Source organism: Bradysia coprophila, chromosome IV (assembly GCF_014529535.1).
Source record: "Bradysia coprophila strain Holo2 chromosome IV, BU_Bcop_v1, whole genome shotgun sequence".
Lineage (NCBI taxonomy): Eukaryota > Metazoa > Arthropoda > Insecta > Diptera > Sciaridae > Bradysia > Bradysia coprophila.
The window spans coordinates 3,509,640-3,530,202 of record NC_050738.1 but is presented as its reverse complement, the minus strand read 5'-3'; the positions used below and the strand labels follow the sequence as shown (position 1 = coordinate 3,530,202).

The 20,563-nt window shown below is 36.3% G+C and overlaps 2 protein-coding genes and 1 long non-coding RNA gene across 3 annotated transcripts in view; 2 read left to right on the top strand and 1 right to left on the bottom strand.

The window, feature by feature from the left end:
- The first annotated feature begins 655 nt into the window (after positions 1–655).
- Positions 656–2,010, top strand: LOC119085839 (mitochondrial ribonuclease P protein 1 homolog). The gene is made up of 3 exons (XM_037196342.1): positions 656–1,070; positions 1,136–1,284; positions 1,347–2,010. The coding sequence occupies exons 1-3, from the start codon at positions 723–725 to the stop codon at positions 1,912–1,914; spliced, it is 1,065 nt and encodes a 354-aa protein (XP_037052237.1). The 5' UTR covers positions 656–722; the 3' UTR covers positions 1,915–2,010.
- Positions 2,011–5,337: 3,327 nt separating this feature from the next.
- Positions 5,338–5,944, bottom strand: LOC119085867. Its single transcript, XR_005089355.1, has 3 exons — positions 5,799–5,944; positions 5,569–5,739; positions 5,338–5,507 (listed from the first exon to the last, which is right to left on the bottom strand). It is a non-coding gene; the product is annotated as an uncharacterized LOC119085867 (long non-coding RNA).
- Positions 5,945–8,761: 2,817 nt separating this feature from the next.
- The window catches only part of LOC119085843, a 28,714-nt gene continuing 16,912 nt past the window's right edge, over positions 8,762–20,563 (top strand). Inside the window, exon 1 of the mRNA XM_037196349.1 lies at positions 8,762–9,152. Within this exon, the coding sequence (XP_037052244.1) occupies positions 9,026–9,152 (127 nt within the window). The 5' untranslated portion in view covers positions 8,762–9,025. The remainder of the gene's footprint in view (positions 9,153–20,563) is intronic.

Here is a 20,563-nt window from a genome sequence, read left to right as displayed (position 1 = left end):
TGGAATTTTTCTGGTAATCTAACGTTGTTCACTTCGTTCGGGCTACAACTCGCGAATTTGGCGGAAGTACATGACGCTGAACTTGTTTTTTTTTTATACGCTTATACGCTAAGCTGAGAGTCAGTGGCACATGGAGCTCAAAACGGTAATCCGAACCTGACAGTTACGTAAATAACTAATGTCATCCGGGCCGATATTCAATGAATATAAACTACCCAGGTATGGTCTATCTAATGTCACATCGGAGGAAATTTTAGTCGATTTTAAAAACGGATTCTAACGCCCCCATTTTCATATTCTTTCGACAAAAATAATGAGTGCGTTCAATATAAATCGACAGATTTTGAAGAATCGGCCATACCTGCTATGTATGTTCATTCTGATATTAGACCATACCTGGTTTATACCATCATTGACATAGCCAGCTTACAAGTTTTTTGAGAAACTGTCCTTAGAACAATCTTGACAAACATCAAGAGCACACGTCTGTTATTTATTCTTAAAAACTTGGGTCTGTGATACTATGCACCCATTGATAAGCTGACACAAATGTAAAGTAACCCTCTTACAGAAAAAAGTTACGGTCTTAGAACAGCGTATGTCACCATCACCGCTGACAACACTGGGAATTTTCCAATTTTGAGGTTATGTGTTATTGTTGACATGTTAAAAATATTATTGTTTTGGTTCAAATGTTGGTGGATTGAATACTTAATAGTGAAATGATATTAGTCAAACGTTGCTGTTTCTTCACACAAAATTTATGCTCACTTTATCAATCGTCTTCGCTACACAATATCTCATCAAAATGTATGTTGCCGAATAAATTTCATTTTTTACGATTGAGTTCATCATCGGTTAAACAAGAAAATGAAGTGGGGACATTCGGTGACGAGGACCGGCACATAAAATTAATTAAAATTGAAATTGCTTTAATACGCGAAAAGGGTGGTGACGCCCCTGACATTAATTTGATAAAAAAGCGTCAATGGGACGAGCTACTTAAGTTGGAAACTAAAACCGCCAGACGTAAGTACTACAAGTACTTATTTTCAAAGGAACAAACTGATGTGAGTGACTTACTGAAAATTTGATTACTCGCTTCGTTCGACCCTAAGTAAGGAAATTTTTTCAGCTAAATCGGCAATTACGGAAAGAAGAGCGAAAACAACGGCTGGTACTTGAACCTCCACACGAAGAACCACACATTTCTTATTCACTGGGGAGGACGACGTTCTTGTTACGAATATCTAAATCAACGATAAACACATGGCGCCACAACAGGTACAGACTCCGAAGAGATATAAATTTCATTTTGAAATAAACTTTTCATTGGTTACAATTAGGCTGTTCCGTGCCGTGCAGTTCGGTGAAAAATTAATTTTCGATTGTTCGTACGATGAATATATGATCCGTCCTGAAGCCATAACTGCTGCCGCACAGCTCACCAGGACATTTTCCGACAATAGAAAAGACGGAGAACCATTTGACCTGCACTTCTGCAACGTAGATTTCAACAGTGTAACAATGAAGCATTTGGAACGTCAAATTCCGACAATGCGAAACAAGGAATTCCCAATGAATTTACACGAGTGCAGCTATCTGGATCTGTTTCCCAAAGAGCAACTGGTTTACCTGACGCCTCATTGCAACAATGACCTAACCGAATTTGATCCGAATAAGATTTACATAGTCGGTGCAATGGTGAACAAAACGAATCACGAACCGTTGTCGTTCGGCAAGGCGAAGGAATTAAATTTGAAAATGGCTCGAATTCCATTAGATCGTTACCTGCACGGAACAAGTTACTTCAAATATTTGACATTAGATCAAATGGTCAGGATTTTGTTGGATTTGAAGAGGACGGGAAAATGGGAAGTCGCATTACAGCATGTGCCAAGGACAGTGCCATAGAGAAGTAGTGTATGTTGAACAGGATTCAAACAGGATAGAATTCGATGGAACTAAATAGTGAGTTAAATAAAAGGAGAAGGAGCTACAGTTGTAGCTTGAAATTGTGCAATGAATTTGCTTTGATTCGATGATCCTGTTGATAGCCAGACGAATATTCGGTCTCGATATACGTCGGATATTATACGAGTAGTCCTGATAGTGTAGATACATAGATTGATTCGAGTGACGAGGGGCTTACTTCTTCTAATACTGGAATCTCCCAGTTTTCAATAGGAAGTCACAAACACGTTTTCCATCTGATAATGTCAGATTACCATCACGGAATTCAACTTGAAGAGTGAGATCCCTAAGGATGTGTACACAGATATCAGTGCATGGTCTCGTGTAGATATTTCCTAATCAGCATCAGCAAGTTTTACCTAAGCAGCCTGATTAAAAACTACAGTCGAAATTAAATTTAAATGTCCAGCAAAAATTAGGCTGGTTCATTAGGTCTGATTACGTATAATGTGTCAAGTAAGTAAAATTTTACTTTCTATTCGGCTTTCGGTGTGATCTTATATGGAATAGAGAAGGTTGAAACTGGACGAAGTAAAAGATTTTGTAATGATCTTTTAAAAATACTTAGATGTACCTGTGAAAGGTTAAAAAAACATGTGCCTCCTTCGGCTCGTTTATATTATACCCTAGTTGACGTTTTCCATGAACGTGCAACAATCATTTGACAAAATCCTTTTATCAATTAAATCATCTCTTGCAAACGGCAACTAAATTCGTTTATAAAAGATATAAAAATCTTTTTCATGTGTCGGGGCCGAAAATGAGGGAGTTTCGAGATTTTTCTCTGGTGTTCGACCCCTTACATGAAAATTTTTTTGAGTATCTGTTTTGGACGATTGACTTTTGGCACAACTCGCGAAATTGCCTAAACACAGATACAGATACACAGATACACAAATAACTATAAATTAAGATTGGCTCACCTAGTTTGTGTATATTACGTAGGTGGAAGCACGAGGTTTCAGGGGGTTTCGAACATTTAGTTTTTTCATGTTGCAGATATTGCAGTGTCAAATTCTGTCCAAGATGTGACATATTTGCAAGGTATTGGCCTTTTTCACAAAGTATAATCAGCGTAACCTTCGTAAAAAGAATCTTGAATCTGACAAGAGCACGTGTGCCAACGTGTAAAAAACAAATGTTCAAAACCCCCTGCTGAACCGTGGCGATCCTCTTGTCAAACGGACAGTACATAAACAAATTCCATCATTTATTACTTCTTTAGTTTTGACCACATTAAACATGGCTCACTTTTTTCGTAGCTTTCGTTAACAGGAAGATGCGGGAAAAGGCAATAAAAACGCATATGAATCAAATCGGTACAATTAGTGAGTGTGTCACCGCACATTCTTCAAAATAATTAAAAATTCTCAAATAAGTCGACATTTTTAGTCCGAACATTTCTAACAACAAACTTGATGTAAGCCTACACGCCAAATTTTCCAGTAGTTCAACAAACTAATCCGCGCCGAGCTAATACTGCAAAATACGAATGCGACACACAATTTTTGACTTGGACTTTGCCAAACAAAAACAAATTGACAATATAATAGCATTACAGTTGATCGCTAACAAAAATCGAATAAACACAACAATGTCCTACAAGTTCACCACACTAATTTTAACTGAAAGCCAGACTTCCACTTCCGAGGTTTTTAGGCAATGTATACCTTGCGCATTGCGTATTTGTGGGGAACATGCAAAAATTCATCACAGTAGGCTGCTGAACCCACTAAAATCTAATTTTAAATCGCTAGAATAACTTCATAAATCTAAATGTGATACAAAGAATCCGCGTGTTTCATTAAGTCCTGGGAGCGATCCTGAAGACATGGACCTAATCTTTTTTGGGCTAAACGGCGTACTTTCCTTTACTTTTCCAAGCCCTTTCAAGAAATATCACTAAATAACTAAAGAAATCCAACATTACATCTACATTACACATTACATTACATTACATTGTAATGTAATGTAATGTAGCGTTACAAACTGCATCTTTGATTTCTGAAGCCATTCTGTGAGATAAAATTTTTTGGTTTGCGAACTTTTAAAGTACTCACAAAAGTTCACCAAAGCTCGCTGCTGAACCCAGAAAAAGTTGGGTATTAGTAGCTAGATTCGCTCACTGAACCTTGCAATATGACGTAATATTACGTAATATTGCAAGGTTCAGGGAGCGAATCTAGACAGTCGGGCCTAACTTTTTCTGGGTTCAGCAGCGAACTTTGGTGAACTTTTGTGAGTACTTTAAAAGTTCGCAAACCAAAAAATTTTATCTCACAGAATGGCTTCAGAAATGTAATGTAATGTAATGTGTAATGTAGATGTAATGTTGGATTTCTTTAGTTATTTAGTGATATTTCTTGAAAGGGCTTGGAAAAGTAAAGGAAAGTACGCCGTTTAGCCCAAAAAAGAGCAGGTCCATGTCTTCAGGATCGCTCCCAGGACTTAATGAAACACGCGGATTCTTTGTATCACATTTAGATTTATGAAGTTATTCTAGCGATTTAAAATTAGATTTTAGTGGGTTCAGCAGCCTACTGTGATGAACTTTTGCATGTTCCCCACAAATACGCAATGCGCAAGGTATACATTGCCTAAAAACCTCGGAAGTGGAAGTCTGGCTTTCAGTTAAAATTAGTGTGGTGAACTTGTAGGACATTGTTGTGTTTATTCGATTTTTGTTAGCGATCAACTGTAATGCTATTATATTGTCAATTTGTTTTTGTTTGGCAAAGTCCAAGTCAAAAATTGTGTGTCGCATTCGTATTTTGCAGTATTAGCTCGGCGCGGATTAGTTTGTTGAACTACTGGAAAATTTGGCGTGTAGGCTTACATCAAGTTTGTTGTTAGAAATGTTCGGACTAAAAATGTCGACTTATTTGAGAATTTTTAATTATTTTGAAGAATGTGCGGTGACACACTCACTAATTGTACCGATTTGATTCATATGCGTTTTTATTGCCTTTCCCGCATCTTCCAGATGACATTGACGTCTAAATTAATTCGTTCAGAATAGGGTGTTCTTTCTCTCTGATCTGCGAGATTATTGTACGAATCTTCAGTGCTTTGCATTGAACAATATTTTCAATTCAATTTATCAGTGTCATCGGAACACAAAGAAATTTAATCCTTATCCTGACGTTCGCACGAAAGGAACTAAAATACTTTATTCTTCTTTTTCAGACTGTTTATATACGACCAAGTGTATACTCGGCTTAATATCGAGGTATCGAGTTAAGAGTGAAAAAAAAATTCTTCGAAAGTCGACAAAAGAAGCCTGAGTGAGGTTTTTTCAAAAATTTATTTAGCAGAATATATGAAACCCTATACTTTCTCCAGTTTTTTTTCTATTTTCTCCATTGTTCTGCTGTTTTCGGACTTATGACTCCCATTGTAACGACACGAAGTAGATTTCTCTTTCTTCCTCTAATTACAGAATACGCGATAGCTTCCAACCGATATTCACCATCCGGTAGTATATCAGGAAATGTTTCGTATTCCGTAACATATGCTTCTTGATATCGTCTTCCCTGTCATTTCATAGAGAAAGTCTATAATTCAAGTGATCGATTGAAGATGCATTTACCGAACCGTCATCGGACAGGGATCGTATGCATTTCCGAATTTTCGCCGGTATTTAATGTTTAACACGTGGAATAGTACTGAGTTTTCATCGTTTAATAAGGCACACCAGTCCTGATCGAGAGTTACCAAAAATGGCCGATAGGACGTTGCAAATTTTCGGTATACTTGCACCTTTATCTGAAATTATTGGGCCGAATTTCTGTAGCTTTTGAACTGATGAATTATGACTCGCTTACGTGGTAATCATTTAATATAACACCAGGCTGGTATATAGTTTCGTAAGACTTAATGTTCGTGGTGTGGTTCAAGTTTTTTGACCGACAAGTAAAATTAGCGACAATGGTTGGATCCAATATTTGACAAGTCATTCCGATTACAGTGAGACTCCACAGTTCCTTGGGTAAACAATAATCATTATTCCAATTTTATTCTCGCTAGAAATTGTATTTTACGAAGTCTCGTTCTTTTGACAGTTTTTCTTAGTCGAATTGATTGTAAAAGATAGTTCTTTTCGTCCTCCTCTTTAACGCTAAATGTCCTCTTTTGTAATTGTTCAATCCGCGAAGAGTTCCCGGAGTATAATGAGAAATAAATCATCAAATCATCACCTTTGCTATTGTATCCGATCCCAAAGCTAGAAGTTTTAAAATCAGAATACACTTTTTAACAACCATTTTGCAGGGAAGTTAGTGGCGAAATAGTTCTAATTGGAATAGTCAGCCAGTCACATTATTAAGGCCCATTGTAGTTTAATGCATTTTTAATAGCTCGGTTGTAATGCTTGTGCCAATATGACATTAGTATTTTGCTAATGTACACGCCATTAAATGGTTCATTTGCTACATTCATCTGTTATCCATTTTCGAGATGCGCTAATTCTTTTCATTTGCACAGAGAACGCAACACTCCATTTGTTTTGAAATAATGTCATTCCAGTGTCCCTATTTTCAATCATGGGAGATGAATCTGGAAAATGGCTTAATTTTTCGTACAAAATATATTATTTAAAATGTACGGAAATGGTGTGACGATAATCGGCTGTATTTCAACCCTGAGAAATGTTACGTGATGAGAATTTATGATGTTACAATGTTTTCCTCATCGACCATCGTTAGTCGGGAAATTCAAACCGCTGTTGCGGTTGGAGTGAGACACGGGAAAATGAACTTAAATCAGCATTTAACAGATTCTATCGTGAAAAAAATCATTTGCAGCGAAAAAAATCGATCGATCAATCAATCACAAGTTGTCATTAGAAACAATGAAATTTGTTTAATTGACACCAAACATTCACCAAACACTGAGCGAAATTTCTTACGTGCTATGTGTATATCATTCGTGCCTCCTGTTAAAAAGTGTGGTAAGGTAGTCATACAGCGGGGGCTCGAATATAATACGTGGGAGACGTATTTCGCTTTGACAGAGATTTAAAAATATGAATTTTATTGAATTCATCTACGGTAGACACCATATTAGCAACTTATAGTATAGTAGTTATTATGTATTTTAGCAGCTATTGGTAACAAATGCTTTAAATTACAAATTGACTTCTTTCGGAATTGAACCGGGGACCTCTCAATCATGAGCCAACGATCTTTCTAATGTAGCAGTACAGTAGTGTTGGTGGACATTTCGTATTGTTGAAGTGTACTTTGAAAGCCATAAACGTGTGTGGCGTATAAGTTACGCAGAGCACGTTATAACGTAGCACAATAATGGTGATATGTCGTTTTTTAACAGAATTGAATTTAAGTTCATAAAGCAGGCGTAATTAGCTACTACTTGATGGCAACATAGTTATGGACACTTATTATCAAAATGAAATTACTTAATAAAAAATGAAAGTATTTTGACGAGAATTTTTCTAATTTACTAAAATATTTTTTTGTCATTTATCTTCTTCGTGTTAAGAAATATAAATATGATCCAAATTCAATATCTGAGACCAGCATCCACTATATACGTTTAACATACTTGATGTGCGTTTAGCTTCCGTCCCGCTAGTAAGATATTCATATTCCACGGGTGTCACCACAATACGTATAACACATGAATATTCAAATCTGACAATCGAAATACGTAACAACGTTTTCAACGTGTTCCAAGTATAGAAGACATTGTCCATGTATCATATACATTAATGAAGTATATTCCATCTTTCCGAAGAATTTTACATTTTATTGTCTGAATTTTCTTTTTTTGGGTGGAGGAATCCTCCACTGGAGGATATGAACTTTTTCTCAAAGTTTAAATAGATCCGGGAAAATGTGCTAACGAAATTCCAACAAAAGAAATGTTTGCGTCCAGAGCGAAGCTTCGTTCGAGCTACAACTCACAAAATTACCTGAAATCTACCGTCCATAACAGATACGTAAACAACTATTATTTGAGAGGATGCTTTAGGTAACCAAATACCCACAGATCCATTTACAATATTTCTCCCATAGATAGACGAGTAATGGTTGAGGAAAAGCACAATAAGTCGAACAAAGGATAACCTCAGTGCTCTGTTGCGATTAAAGTAACTACCCCTCAGTCAAACTAACCATCCCATCGTCTTGTTCATCTTCTTTTTCCGTCACTGTTGGATATAGGCTCCCCTATCTCCTTCTATTTCGAATGGTCCAATTCTTAACCGCTATTCTCTTGATTTGTCCACCTCTCAGGTGGTCTGCCTCTTGGTCTTGTTGTGGGTGATATCCAGTAGATAAACGTATTTTTTCATTATTGCTTCACATCTCCTACCGTCCGTGGTGTAATGGATTTTTATGTGAAACAAGGTAACTTCTACTTACAACCTTAGGGATTTCTTTTTTGTAGTAACTACGAGCAACTACAAAAAATGAAAGGTATAACTTTTCCACGTAGATTTGAGATTATCGACCTTGGTGTCGCCTTGGCTCAGCAAAAATTACACACTTTAGTTCTTCAACTTTTTATCCCTTGATAAATGATAATAATTGTTTCAGTTGATTAAAAAGACTTAGTACTCGAAAAAGGGAATAAATGACTCAATAATTTCATATTAGTGTAATGTTTGCTGTACATACAGTACATGTATAAGATTAAGCAGAGAAATGCGGTGCGTGTATGTAGTGTCAGAAAGCATGAAAGAGCAATTTTTCCATCAAGTTCAAGGAGGTGAAAATATCGATCATGCGTAAAATGATTTTCTAGCGTTACGACTAGTCTTCGGGTTGTATAACAGATTTTCCCCTGATGTTTCGTGCAAATATCAACCACCTTTTCTAATTTATTACCAACAACATTTGCTGCAAGCATATTAGTTGAACGATGTCCAACAGTTAGTTGACACGCAAAACATCAAAAATACGATCCATAAACCGTATGTGGGTGTAGTGATTGACAAAATTTCATAAAGAAAATTGAAAGTTTTTTTTTGTTGCAAATAATAGAAAAGAAAATTTTGATTCTGAAACGGAATTGATCTAAAACGATAAGAATGGGTAAATACGTCGATAGAAATGTGATAATTGCGACGATTCTTGTGTCGGCAGTATTTGTGAATTGTATTCCGACATCTGTTCTAATTAATAGCAAAGCTTCAAACACAGCCGATAATAATAAAGGTAATTGCAATTTTATTGATTTTGTTATCATTTGACTTAATGGTGATGGATGAGCAAAAACAGCACTAAATAGCATTTACCACGGAGAGATCAATAACATGGTGAAGCCGGAGTGTTTAATTAAGGAAAATATATTTTATTAATAAAATCCGAACTCCAGAAGAACAAACAAAACCGAAATTGGAAAATGTTTTTCTAGGAGTTCGGGACACATAAGCTTCATCCAATTGTGATTGCCAGAGGCCATAAATTTTTTCATTTTACTTTATTTACGCAGACAACCGATTGTTCGAAAATACACTGAACAAATAACAGAAAAGGGAAAATTAATTTTCGGTCGTTTGTTACAACCGTAAGAGACAGGAAAATGTGTTTGTGATTGCTCAAGAAACATCTTTGTATGATGGCTAGTAATTGGTTTCGATTACCAACAGGTTGTATATAAAATATTTGCGTCGGAGTCTGAACGTATGAAGGCATTATGTTAAAGAGGCGGTAAAAGGGGTGAAACGGCGTATATTTTAACTTTTCACCATATGGTTCATTGGTTTTTGTTGTTTTTAAGGATTCAACGAAAAGTGGAAAATTGTAGGTGGAACAAATATGTTAATGGAAAAATTCAGAAAACTTTGCTTCTTTGGAATAAATTTCCATTGTGGAAATTAGAATACTCACCGAAACATGAGTTTTACATGTTTTTGTTTTCCCTAGTGTCGAAAGTGGCTTATTACACACCTAGGGAAAACAATAAAATTGATTTCGGTTTCAAAAGCACGTAATAGTATATGCGTCGAAAACCGTACTTTTCATGTTTCAAGCACTACTTTCGACGCCCTCAGCATGAGAAATCGATTACATAACTCGGTATAAAAATGAAAAGTCTCGTTTTCGTGTGTTTATTGACCTCGGCTTCGCCTTAGATCAACAAAATTCACACGAAAACTCTACTTTTCATCTTTTTATCCCTAGTCATGTAAAATACTATTACATAACTAGGGATAAAAAGATGAAAAGTAGAGTTTTCGTGTGAATTTTGTTGATCCGAGGCGTAGCCGATGTCAATAAACACACCAAAACTAGACTTTTTATTTTTATTTCGAGTTATGTAATGGATTTACATGCTGAGGACGTCGAAAGTAGTGCTTGAAACATGAAAAGTACGGTTTTCGACGCATGTGGCATGTAAAATCCTTTACATAACAGAGATAAAAGTGAAAAGTCTCCTTTTCGTGTGCTTAGTGAGCTCGGCGTCGCCTCGCATAAACAAAATTCACATGAAAGCTCTACTTTTCAATTTTTTATCCCTTGTTATGTAAATAACTAATAATCAGACTATTTTACGTATTTACGTGTATATCGACGAGTGAAAATGTAATTTTCATAAAATCAAACAAAAATGGAAAGTAAAAGATCTGCCAAAGTGAATTTATAAAATTTAGGCTATTTGCTGGCGCCTGAAAATAGTCTTTTTATAATATTTTGGCGCTTCGTTATAAAATAAATTGGAAACTTAGAGAAAAACTTTATTGTAATCGTTAATCATTAATACATAGTACATCTTGACCTAAAACCTTTCAGAAAGGATGATCTGAAACGATGTGCGAAATAAGAGATGCCTTTCTTTGATATGGAAAAATAGGTGCTAAATCTAATGAAGTAAAAGATTTTGTATCAAACACTATAAAGAGTTTTTGATTATGCAATAACATTTGACGCAGATGGAAAAGACATGAACCAATCCCACAATTCAATCATCACTCAAAAGTTGGCAACTTTGCAGTCAAAAAACAGTTGCTAACACACGGAATGCTAAGCTAAAATATGTCAGCTCATTCCGATTGCTACTTCCACTAGATTAGAATCACTCTTCAACTTGATTACCTCTGTTTACCTTAGGGTTCTCCCTTAGTTTTTCGACGATTTTTTGCAGTTGGTATTTTTGCCAGATTAGTTCGCATATAAATACAACTAGACTTGCAATCCAGCCACACCAAACGACAGTCGGTATAACCGGTTCTGAATCCGTATTACGTTTAACCTGACGATTTTCATGTAGTTTGAGGACAAATTGTATCGCTTCTCGGTGTTTATCTTCGTACCATTTATCAATGAGTCCTCCACTTTGAAAATAGTGCAGCAATGCATTCAAGTACTCATTGTAGACAAACTTTTCGATCGAACCGTATGCGTACAAGATTTTGACAATATACGGTTCGGATATCATGTGATATGCTTCCAAATCTAAAAGCCTCTGTACTTCCAATATTAATTTGCCTTCCGGATATAACGAGAGATATGCTATGGAGGTGTTAAATGACATTGCTTCCTTGTTTATTTTTCGAATGTTAAGGTCTTGCACTTTTTTCCGCCATCCACTATGCGGTGATAAGCTTTCCAATATTTCTATGAAAAATTCCGAATTACTTCCGTCATTCAGTAGAGCTATTGACGATTCATATAGATCGTCAAAAGTGTTTATTTGATTTTGATGAAGTGGCAAGGTAGCATGACTGAGATAGATTGACGAAATATCATTTACTACCACAAATCCTACGAAGGTTAAAGGCACAACAATCCAAACGTCTGCGGCAAGCAGCTGCTGATATTTGATTCGTGTATTGTCGTGCATTATAAGATTTAGAACATCAGCAACCGACTGAAACAGTGAAATTCGACTTTTTTGCAAGTGCCTTGAGACGACAAGTACGAGACATGCGACAAAAATGACGATGAAAGTGTAGCCGAAGAGATTTTTACTCGTTAAATTTTTCAATACAGCCATGAATCCCGTCATTGGTAGAGCATGAGGAACCATAATCACTGAATGGGCTATTTTATGCGGATACATCGTAAATTTAGAATCGGTTAGAATTAACTCATACGGCAGTATATCGTCTGTTGACCTATCTCTTTCATACATATTCATATTGGTTAGCACCATTGTTCCATTCAATTTCCGAACTACAGTTCGCCAAAATATGGTATCTTGTAATTGAGTGTCTACCTCATAAATCTTAATGAATCGAATTGGATGTTGTTGAAAATTTGGCACCTTGTCCGGAAACAAGTTCTCGGGAGACGCACTTCCTGTCATATTAATCATTATGTTTTCTCCAAACGGATTATATTTGAAAACATTTAGCAACGGCTCTGAAATGGTCCCATTCGCATCGGATAAATAAAATGCGATGAAAATGTTCAAGATTTGAACGCGCTTACTCCATCGAAATAACTGTTCTACCACTTGTGGACTTGCGATTGGATGTGCGAAGAAAATTCCAATTTTTATGTTGAGCTGCAATTCTCGAATCCGTTCGATCGCAGTTAAAAATTGCCAATTTGTTAGAAAGTTTGATCTATCGACAGCAACAATCAAAAATGTATTTTTGCTGGTTATAATGTTCAATGTCAGTGGTCGTGACGTGTAAGGACTCAAAATCGTCTGAGGTACATACTTGCCATCGCTAGCGTCGGTTTTCGATGCAGCGCAAATGAAGCGATGATGATAAATTGTGGATTTCAATAGGAAAATATTGTGATCAAAGTCAAAAAAATCATTCAATCCTTTAACCAGACTTCTCTCTTGATGGTGAGAATGGGCTCTGAACAGAAAGCTTAAAATGACGATAGAAGTCTCGCGTCTCATATTATATTATCGTGAAGAACTTTGTATTTAAGTGGAAAAGATATCGATTACAATAAATCTAGTCCGAACACATCCAAAAGATACTTATGCACTCACTAAAGCCAACCAGTAGCTATTGACAAAAAAAGTGTCTCTTTCTCTGTTATTCACGTTGAGCTACAATTTTCAATTGACGAATTTAGTGAAGTTCGTTGATTTCACAGAATTCAGAAACAGAATAAATCATGTCCTCGGAAAAGGCTAGATTGAATTAATTTTTCTCCTACATAGACTAGCACAGTATTGAATACACTGAAAAAAATCTGTAATCCCTTTACAATAGAACATATGTATTTACGAGACAAGTACACAAGAAAAATCGCGTTTAGTAGTACATCATCAATTCTACAGAGTAGGACATGGACGACTATGGTCTCATTGGAAGTTTAAGGTCACCGGTTTCAAAAGAACTCCTTGGATTGGATTGGATTAGATGGGAAGGGGGTTAGCCCAGCACCTAAGCCTCTAGTGGGCCTGTTGTGCTATTGCACAAGTCACTTGATCATATGAATTGTGATTTTTCATCATATCTCTTCGGACTCAGATAGCTCACAAATCGACCGTGTAAACGTCCCATACGTTGTGAATTCTCTAAGCCACGAGTAGTATGCGAAGACCACAACCATCACTAATGACTCATGCATTTTCCCAATGAGCGACTAGTCGATCATAGATGGCGCTTATCCTACAGTCTGTTGTATATTGTGTCATTGACATTATGTCAATATGGCGTGATTGTTGCGAAGAAATCGAATATTGGATTTCTTTGAAATTTGCGACTTTGTTACGGTCGTACAGCCATTAGATAACTAATAGCGAGTGCTTAATCATCAAGTGATTAGAATAAAACCAGGCAAGCATTTTTGCACCGGGAGTCGAACCCGGGACCTCTTGGGTATGAGTCCTATGCTCTACCGATTGAGCTACCTGGACAACACTCCTTAATTAGTTTTCGTTCAATCTTCACAACTTCCTTTTTAAAGTAAATTCAAGAATTTATTTCATCAGTGATACAGTCAGAGGCATTGAAATTCCAGCATGGATATGCTTCAGCTGCTTTTCAACTGATCCAAACCAGAAACACAATCCAAACTGTTTTTGAAGCTGCTACACGAACGTGTGCGTGGTAGGGGTATAAACAAATTTTTTGTGGATCAGCTGAAAAACAGTTGAATCAAATTCATGCTGAAATTTCACTGCCTTTATCTGTACGGTAATTTGGTTATTGTATGTATTATGTGCCCAATGGGCACTGCCCATCAATTTTTAATTGTTGAAGAATTCATTGTATTATCGAAAAAAAAACTCACTAAAATACCTGTTTGTCAGATTATCAATATAAAATGCCAGATTTGTCAACTCGATACTTTGCTTCTTGTTCTCAATGCTTTGAAAATGTAACCATTTTTCCTAATATAGTTATTTGCATCACTTGCATTGAAACCACGAAACCTCGCTTTCGTCTCGACGAAACATAGATACTCATGCAAAAATTATTCTCTCGGTATACGAATTCACACGTACATTGAATCGACTTCGTCTCGACGACACATACATACGTATGCAAAAATAATTCTCGTGTGATACGAATTCACACACATACTATGATTGAGTGGTTTCAATCCTGTGATGCACAAAATTTTATACTCGTCACACCATGAAATACACAAACAACAAAACCAAATACAAAGCATTTTTATCACATTACACATCGTTCAAGGTTAAACTTAAATGTATAGAAGAAGAATAAGAATAAAGACGAAACCGAAAATACGCGATACAAAGCCGAACGAGTTGATCGTTCGATGTGCATCACACTTTCTCTCTTTGACGAATAACATAAACAAACTCCACCATTAAGCAAAACATCGTCTGAATCCCTAGACCTGTTTGCAAGGTCTGCTGAGAGAGAACTAAAAAAGTGTGGTTTCCGATAACTTTTGACGCGTGATATTCAGTGTTTTCATGGTTTTGTGAGTGTAAAGTATTTTTCTCAATTTTTTTTTGCGTGTAGTCAAAGAATTTCTTTTTTCTTCGATCTAATTAAAAGTGTCAATTATTTAATATCATCGATTTTTCAATTTTAATTTTATTTACATTACAAATTAAATGAATTTTTCCATTGAGAACAATTAAAATAACAGAGACCTTCACCAGACCAATTACCACCAATAGAGCATGTACGAGTTTATACTCAAAACTACAATAGCACCATATTCAGATTATACAGTGTTTACATAGTTTGGACATTCTTGGATTAGAAAATCATGGAACATTTGGTTGACGAAGAGATTGCTCATATTCATGGAGTTTGAAACAACACTCCCTTAGTTTTTCGACGATTTTTTGCAGTTGGTATTTTTGCCAGATTATTTCGCAAATAAATACAACTAAACTTGCAATCCAACCACACCCAACGACAGTCGGTATAACCGGTTCTGAATCCGTGCCAGGTTTAACTTGACGATTATCATGTAGTTTGAGGACAAATTGTATTGCTTCTCGCTGTTTAACTTCGTACCATTTATCAATCAGTCCTCCACTTTGAAAATAGTGCAGCAATGCGTTTAGGTACTCATTGTAAACAAATTTTTTGTTAGAAGAGTATGCACTCAATGTCTTGCCAATGTACGGTTCTGATATCATATGATATGCGTCCAAATCTAATCGCTTCTGCACTTCCAACATTAATTTTGCTTCCAGATATAAAGACAGAAATGCGAAGGATGTGTTAAATGACATTGTTTGCTTGTTTATTTGTCGAATGTTAAGGTCATGCACTTTTTTCCTCCATTCACTATGCGGTGATAAGCTTTCCAGTATTTCTATATAACGTTCCGAGCTACTTCCGTCGTTCAGGAGAGGTATTGACGATTGATATAGATCGTCAATAGTTTTTATTTGATTTTGATAAAGTGGCATGGTAGCATGACTAAGAAACATGGACAAAATGCCATTTACTACCACAAATCCTACGAAGGTTAACGGCACGACAATCCAAACGTCAGGGGCAAGCAGCTGCTGATATTTTATTTGTGCATTGTCGTTCATTATAAGATTTAGAACATCAGCGACAGACTGAAACAATGAAATTCTACTTCTTTGCAAGTGTCTTGAGACGACAAGTATGAGACATGCGGCAAAAATAACGATGATAGTGTAACCGAAGAGATTTTCAGTCGTTAAATTTTTTAATACTGGCACGAAACCCTTCATTGGTAGGGCATGAGGGACCATTACCACTGAATGAACTATTTGATGCGGATACATCGAAAAATCAGCATTGGCTAGTATTGTCTCATATGGCAGTATATCGTCTGTTGACCTATCTCTTTCATACATGCTCATATTCCTTAGCACCATTGTTGCATTCAATTTCCGAACTACAGTTTGCCAAAATATGGCATCTTGTACATAAGTGCCCGCCTCATAAATGTTAATGAATCGAATTGGATGTAGTTGAAAATTTGGCACCTTGTCCGGAAAAAAGTTCTCGGGAGACGCACTACCTGTCACATTAATCATTATGTTTTCTCCAAACGGATTATATTTGAAAACATTTAGCAACGGCTCTGAAATGGTCCCATTCGCATCGGGTAAATAAAATGCGATGAAAATGTTCAAGATTTGAACGCGCTTACTCCATCGAAATAACTGTTCTACCAATTGTGGACCTGCGATTGGATGTGCGAAGAAAATTCCAATTTTTATCTTGAGCTGCAATTCTCGAATCAGTTTAATTGCAGATAAATATTGCGAAATTGTTTTAAAGTTTGAACTCTCGACGACAACAATCAAAAATGTATTTTTGCTGCTTACAATGTCAAATGTCAGTGGTCGTGCTGGGTGAGGACTCAAAACCGTCTGAGGTACATACTTGATGTCGCTAACTTCGGTATTGGATGAAGAGCAAATGTAGCGATGATGATAAATTGTTGATTCCAATAGGAAAATATTGTGATCAAAGTCAAAAAAATCATTCAATCCTTTAACCAGACTTCTCTCTTGATGGTGAGAATGGACTGTGGGCAGAAAGCTTAAAATGGCGATAAAAATCTCGAGTCTCATACTATATTATGGAGCTTTGTTTTTGAGCAAGAAGATGTAGATTCCAATGGTCTAGTTCGTGCACATTCAAAGTTCACGTACCCATGAACTAACTAACTTTAGCCAATATGAGCTATTCACAGATTTCTCTTTCACTGCTATATATATTCACGTCGCGTTGACCTACGTTTTATATCTGAAGCGATGAAAATTTTTGAAATTTTCAATTAACAAGTTTAGTGGAGTGCGTTGATTTCACGGAATTTAAAAACCGAATAAATTGTGTATCCCGAAAAGGCTAGATTGAATTAATTTTTCTACTACATAGTAGACTCGCACAGTATTGTATACACTGAAAAAAATCTGTAATCCCTTTACAATGGAACATACGAGACAATACACAAAAAAATCGCGTTTTGTAGTATATACCGCATCGGTGCCATTTCCAGAGGGAGAGTAGGACATGGATGCGTCAGAAATAATGATCTTAAAAACATACACAAAGTCGATGTAAAGTCACGAATTTATTTCATCAATGATACAGTCAGAGGCAGTGAAATTTCAGCATGAATTTTCGTCAGCTAGTTTTCAGTTGATCCAGATATATAATCAAAATTGTTTTTGAAGCTGCTACGTGGTAGTGGTGACACCGTATGAAAAAAATTTTGTGAGCTGAAAAACAGCTGAAGCAAATTCATGCTGAAATTTCACTGCCTCTAACTGTTTTGTTATTTGCTAAGTGGGTATATGACCATCAATTTTTAATTGTTGGAGAACTCACTGTATTGTCGCAAAAATAAAAATCCTAAAAAAACTGCTTGTCAGATTATCAATAAAAAATGCCAGATTTGTCAACTTGACCTTTTGATCGCTTGCAATGTGAACGTGTCGTTCTCAAAATGCTCTGAAAATGTGACCAATTTTCCAGATAAATATTTTTCTCGATTTTTTGTGTGTGTGTCAAAGAATTCCTTTTTTTCGATCTAATTCACCAAAAGCATCAATTATTTTATACACTTACACACAGAGTATCATAGATTTTTCAATTTTAATTTTAGTTACGTTACATACCTCAAATTAATTGAATTTTTCCATTCAGAACAATTAAAATAATAGACCACGGCAGAGTAAAATAAACCAAGCAGTAGCGCCTGATTTAACTGGGGACCCGAATTATCTAGTAGCGAATAAAATTAATTCAGTTTATGTCAGTGTTCATTTGAGTTTATTTTCATATATACAGTGTATTAGGTCCCTTATTTGACGTTTCAAAAATCAAGCGCTCCTGCCTGGTTTATTTTACTCTGCCGTGAGAAGACCTTCGCCCGACAAATTATCACCAATAGAGCATGTCACGTAGTACAAGTATATACTGAAAACTAATAAAGCTCCGTATTTAGCTGTAGAAAAATCCAGGTTATGAAAGAACAGATTAGGACACTTTCGAGTTGATCACGAAGGCGGTGAAATCAAAATTTTCCTGTAGCGCCAACTAGGAAAATTTTATATGACGTCACTATATGATCACTAGAGACCTGAATTATCGTAGTAGACTTATTTATTTTGCGAATTAAAATTATCAACTTATGTCAGTGGTCATTTGAGTTCATTTTCATACAGTGTATTAGGTACCTCATTTGACGTTTCAATAATGAACTGCTGCTGCCAGGTTTACTTTTACTGTGCCGTGGTACAATTGACTGTTTTACTGTTATGATCAGAGCGAGAAAACCGAAGACTAGTTATTATAACTTGCATTGGGGTACTTGTCAAAGTATTTGCTTCTCTTTCGTGGTACGTTGAGAGTGAGAGGACAGAAGATCAGTTTATTTTAACTTGCTTTGGGGTACTTGGGGTACCAAATATCTTCTTCTCTTTCATCATAACACTCTATAGATTTGAAACTGAGAATAGTTCATAATCATAATGTTAAAAGGAATCGAGAAATTCTGCATTCGAATGGCTACAGGGTGTTGTTGTAATTCTTTTGATGGTCGGCGCGTTAAGATTTTCTGAAAGCATGGACTATTTTAGGGATTTTTTTGGGGAAAGTAGGGAAAATCGGCAAAATAAGAAAATTGTTTTCCTTAAGATAGTCCCTGTCTAAAGGTCGACGTGAGCTTTAAATCGGCTATATGTATGTATATACAATGTATATGTGGTTTATGTTGACACAGTACCCGGAACAAGTGAATTCGAATCTTTCAAGCAAAAACTTATTTTTTGTGGCAGACTCGCTGTATTTATTAAACACAAATTCCTTTTTTTTGAAAATAACAAACAAATATTGCATGTAATCTAGATCTAACTGTAAGTCATCCTCCGCACTGTCGCACAAAACAGATCAATATGATTTTTTTGATACCAACATAGAAATAGTTATTTGTGTACCTGTTTTGGACGATTGATTTTAGGCAATTTCGCGGATTGTAGGCCGAACGAAGTGAGGCTTACAAGCGAAAGTGCCTTAAATCAACCGTCCCAAACAGGTGCACATGTGAGTTTTCATGCAGAGGGCCGGAAACCCGAGAAAATTCGAAAAATTGCCCTCATTTTCGGCCCCGAAGCATGAAAAATGATACTTTCGCCCCGCATATGAGGGGCGAAAGTAAAAAAATGCATCCCACGGGGAGAAAGTACTTAACGAAGAGCGAACGCAACTGAACGAACAGCGAAAGTGACTGACGTCACAGAAAATGAGAGAAATGAGTCGAGTTGTCAACAAAATCCGCTCATATTATGCAGAATACTTTGATCAAAATTGTAAAACACTGTGCGCCAGTGTTCTTATTGAAATTAGCATACAAAGTTGATACTTTTTGTTACTGAATGATTTGTTAGTTATATCTTAATTTTTGTGTGTGTTATTGTTGTGATGGCTAAATTATTAAATTTTTCATATACCAGGGGGCTGCCGCCCCCTGCACCCCCGCATTTTCTGGCTAAATGACTTTTTATTTCAACATTTTGTTGCGATGTTTGCGATACGTATCAATTTTCAATGTTGGTATCAAAAAAAATAGTATGAACGACTCGGGGCAAAAGTAAAAAAAATCAACCTGTGCGATTAGAGCCCTTGCCTTCGGCGCGGGCTCCAACTCTCGCACACGGTTGAATTTTTTTACTTTCGCCCCTTGTCATTCAATGTACTATTATATTGTTGTTGACATTCCGATCTCTCTAAGCAATTCACTTACCGTCTATGAAGATTAACGTTTGCATTTTGTCAATGTCTTTAAATAGGGTGCTTACCGTGCGATGGAAATACATTTTACTATGCTGGTGCATGTAATAAGGCTATTACATGTATAGGCAATAGCCTTTACATCACTCGCATAGTAAAACGCCGTACTACACACGGAAAATAAAGTGATATCTCGTATCACGATGAGTAAATGTACCTCGGGCTAAAGCCCTCGGTTACCTTTACTCATCTGGATACGAGATATCACTTTACTTCCCTTGCATAGTAATGTACTATTGGTGAGCTCGTCTATTACATGTCATCAATAATTGTAGGTCAGGTGCATGAACGATGCTTGATCTGGGCGCATAAAACCCACATTTTTCACATCCAAATGGTAAAATGGGTTAGTTCGCCCCGATGAGTAATTCCACCGGATTAAAATCTATTTTCATCTATGTTTCCGCCGAGCACCTCTTTGATTCTCTTTGAAAT

Excerpts from the sequence above, each read along its gene's own strand:
- LOC119085839 (XM_037196342.1), top strand. The coding sequence starts at position 723 with ATGATATTAGTCAAACGTTGCTGTTTCTTCACACAAAATTTATGCTCA. Across the intron at positions 1,071-1,135 it reads TTTCAAAGGAACAAACTGAT|CTAAATCGGCAATTACGGAA; the intron begins GTGAGTGACTTA and ends AAATTTTTTCAG. Across the intron at positions 1,285-1,346 it reads AACACATGGCGCCACAACAG|GCTGTTCCGTGCCGTGCAGT; the intron begins GTACAGACTCCG and ends GGTTACAATTAG.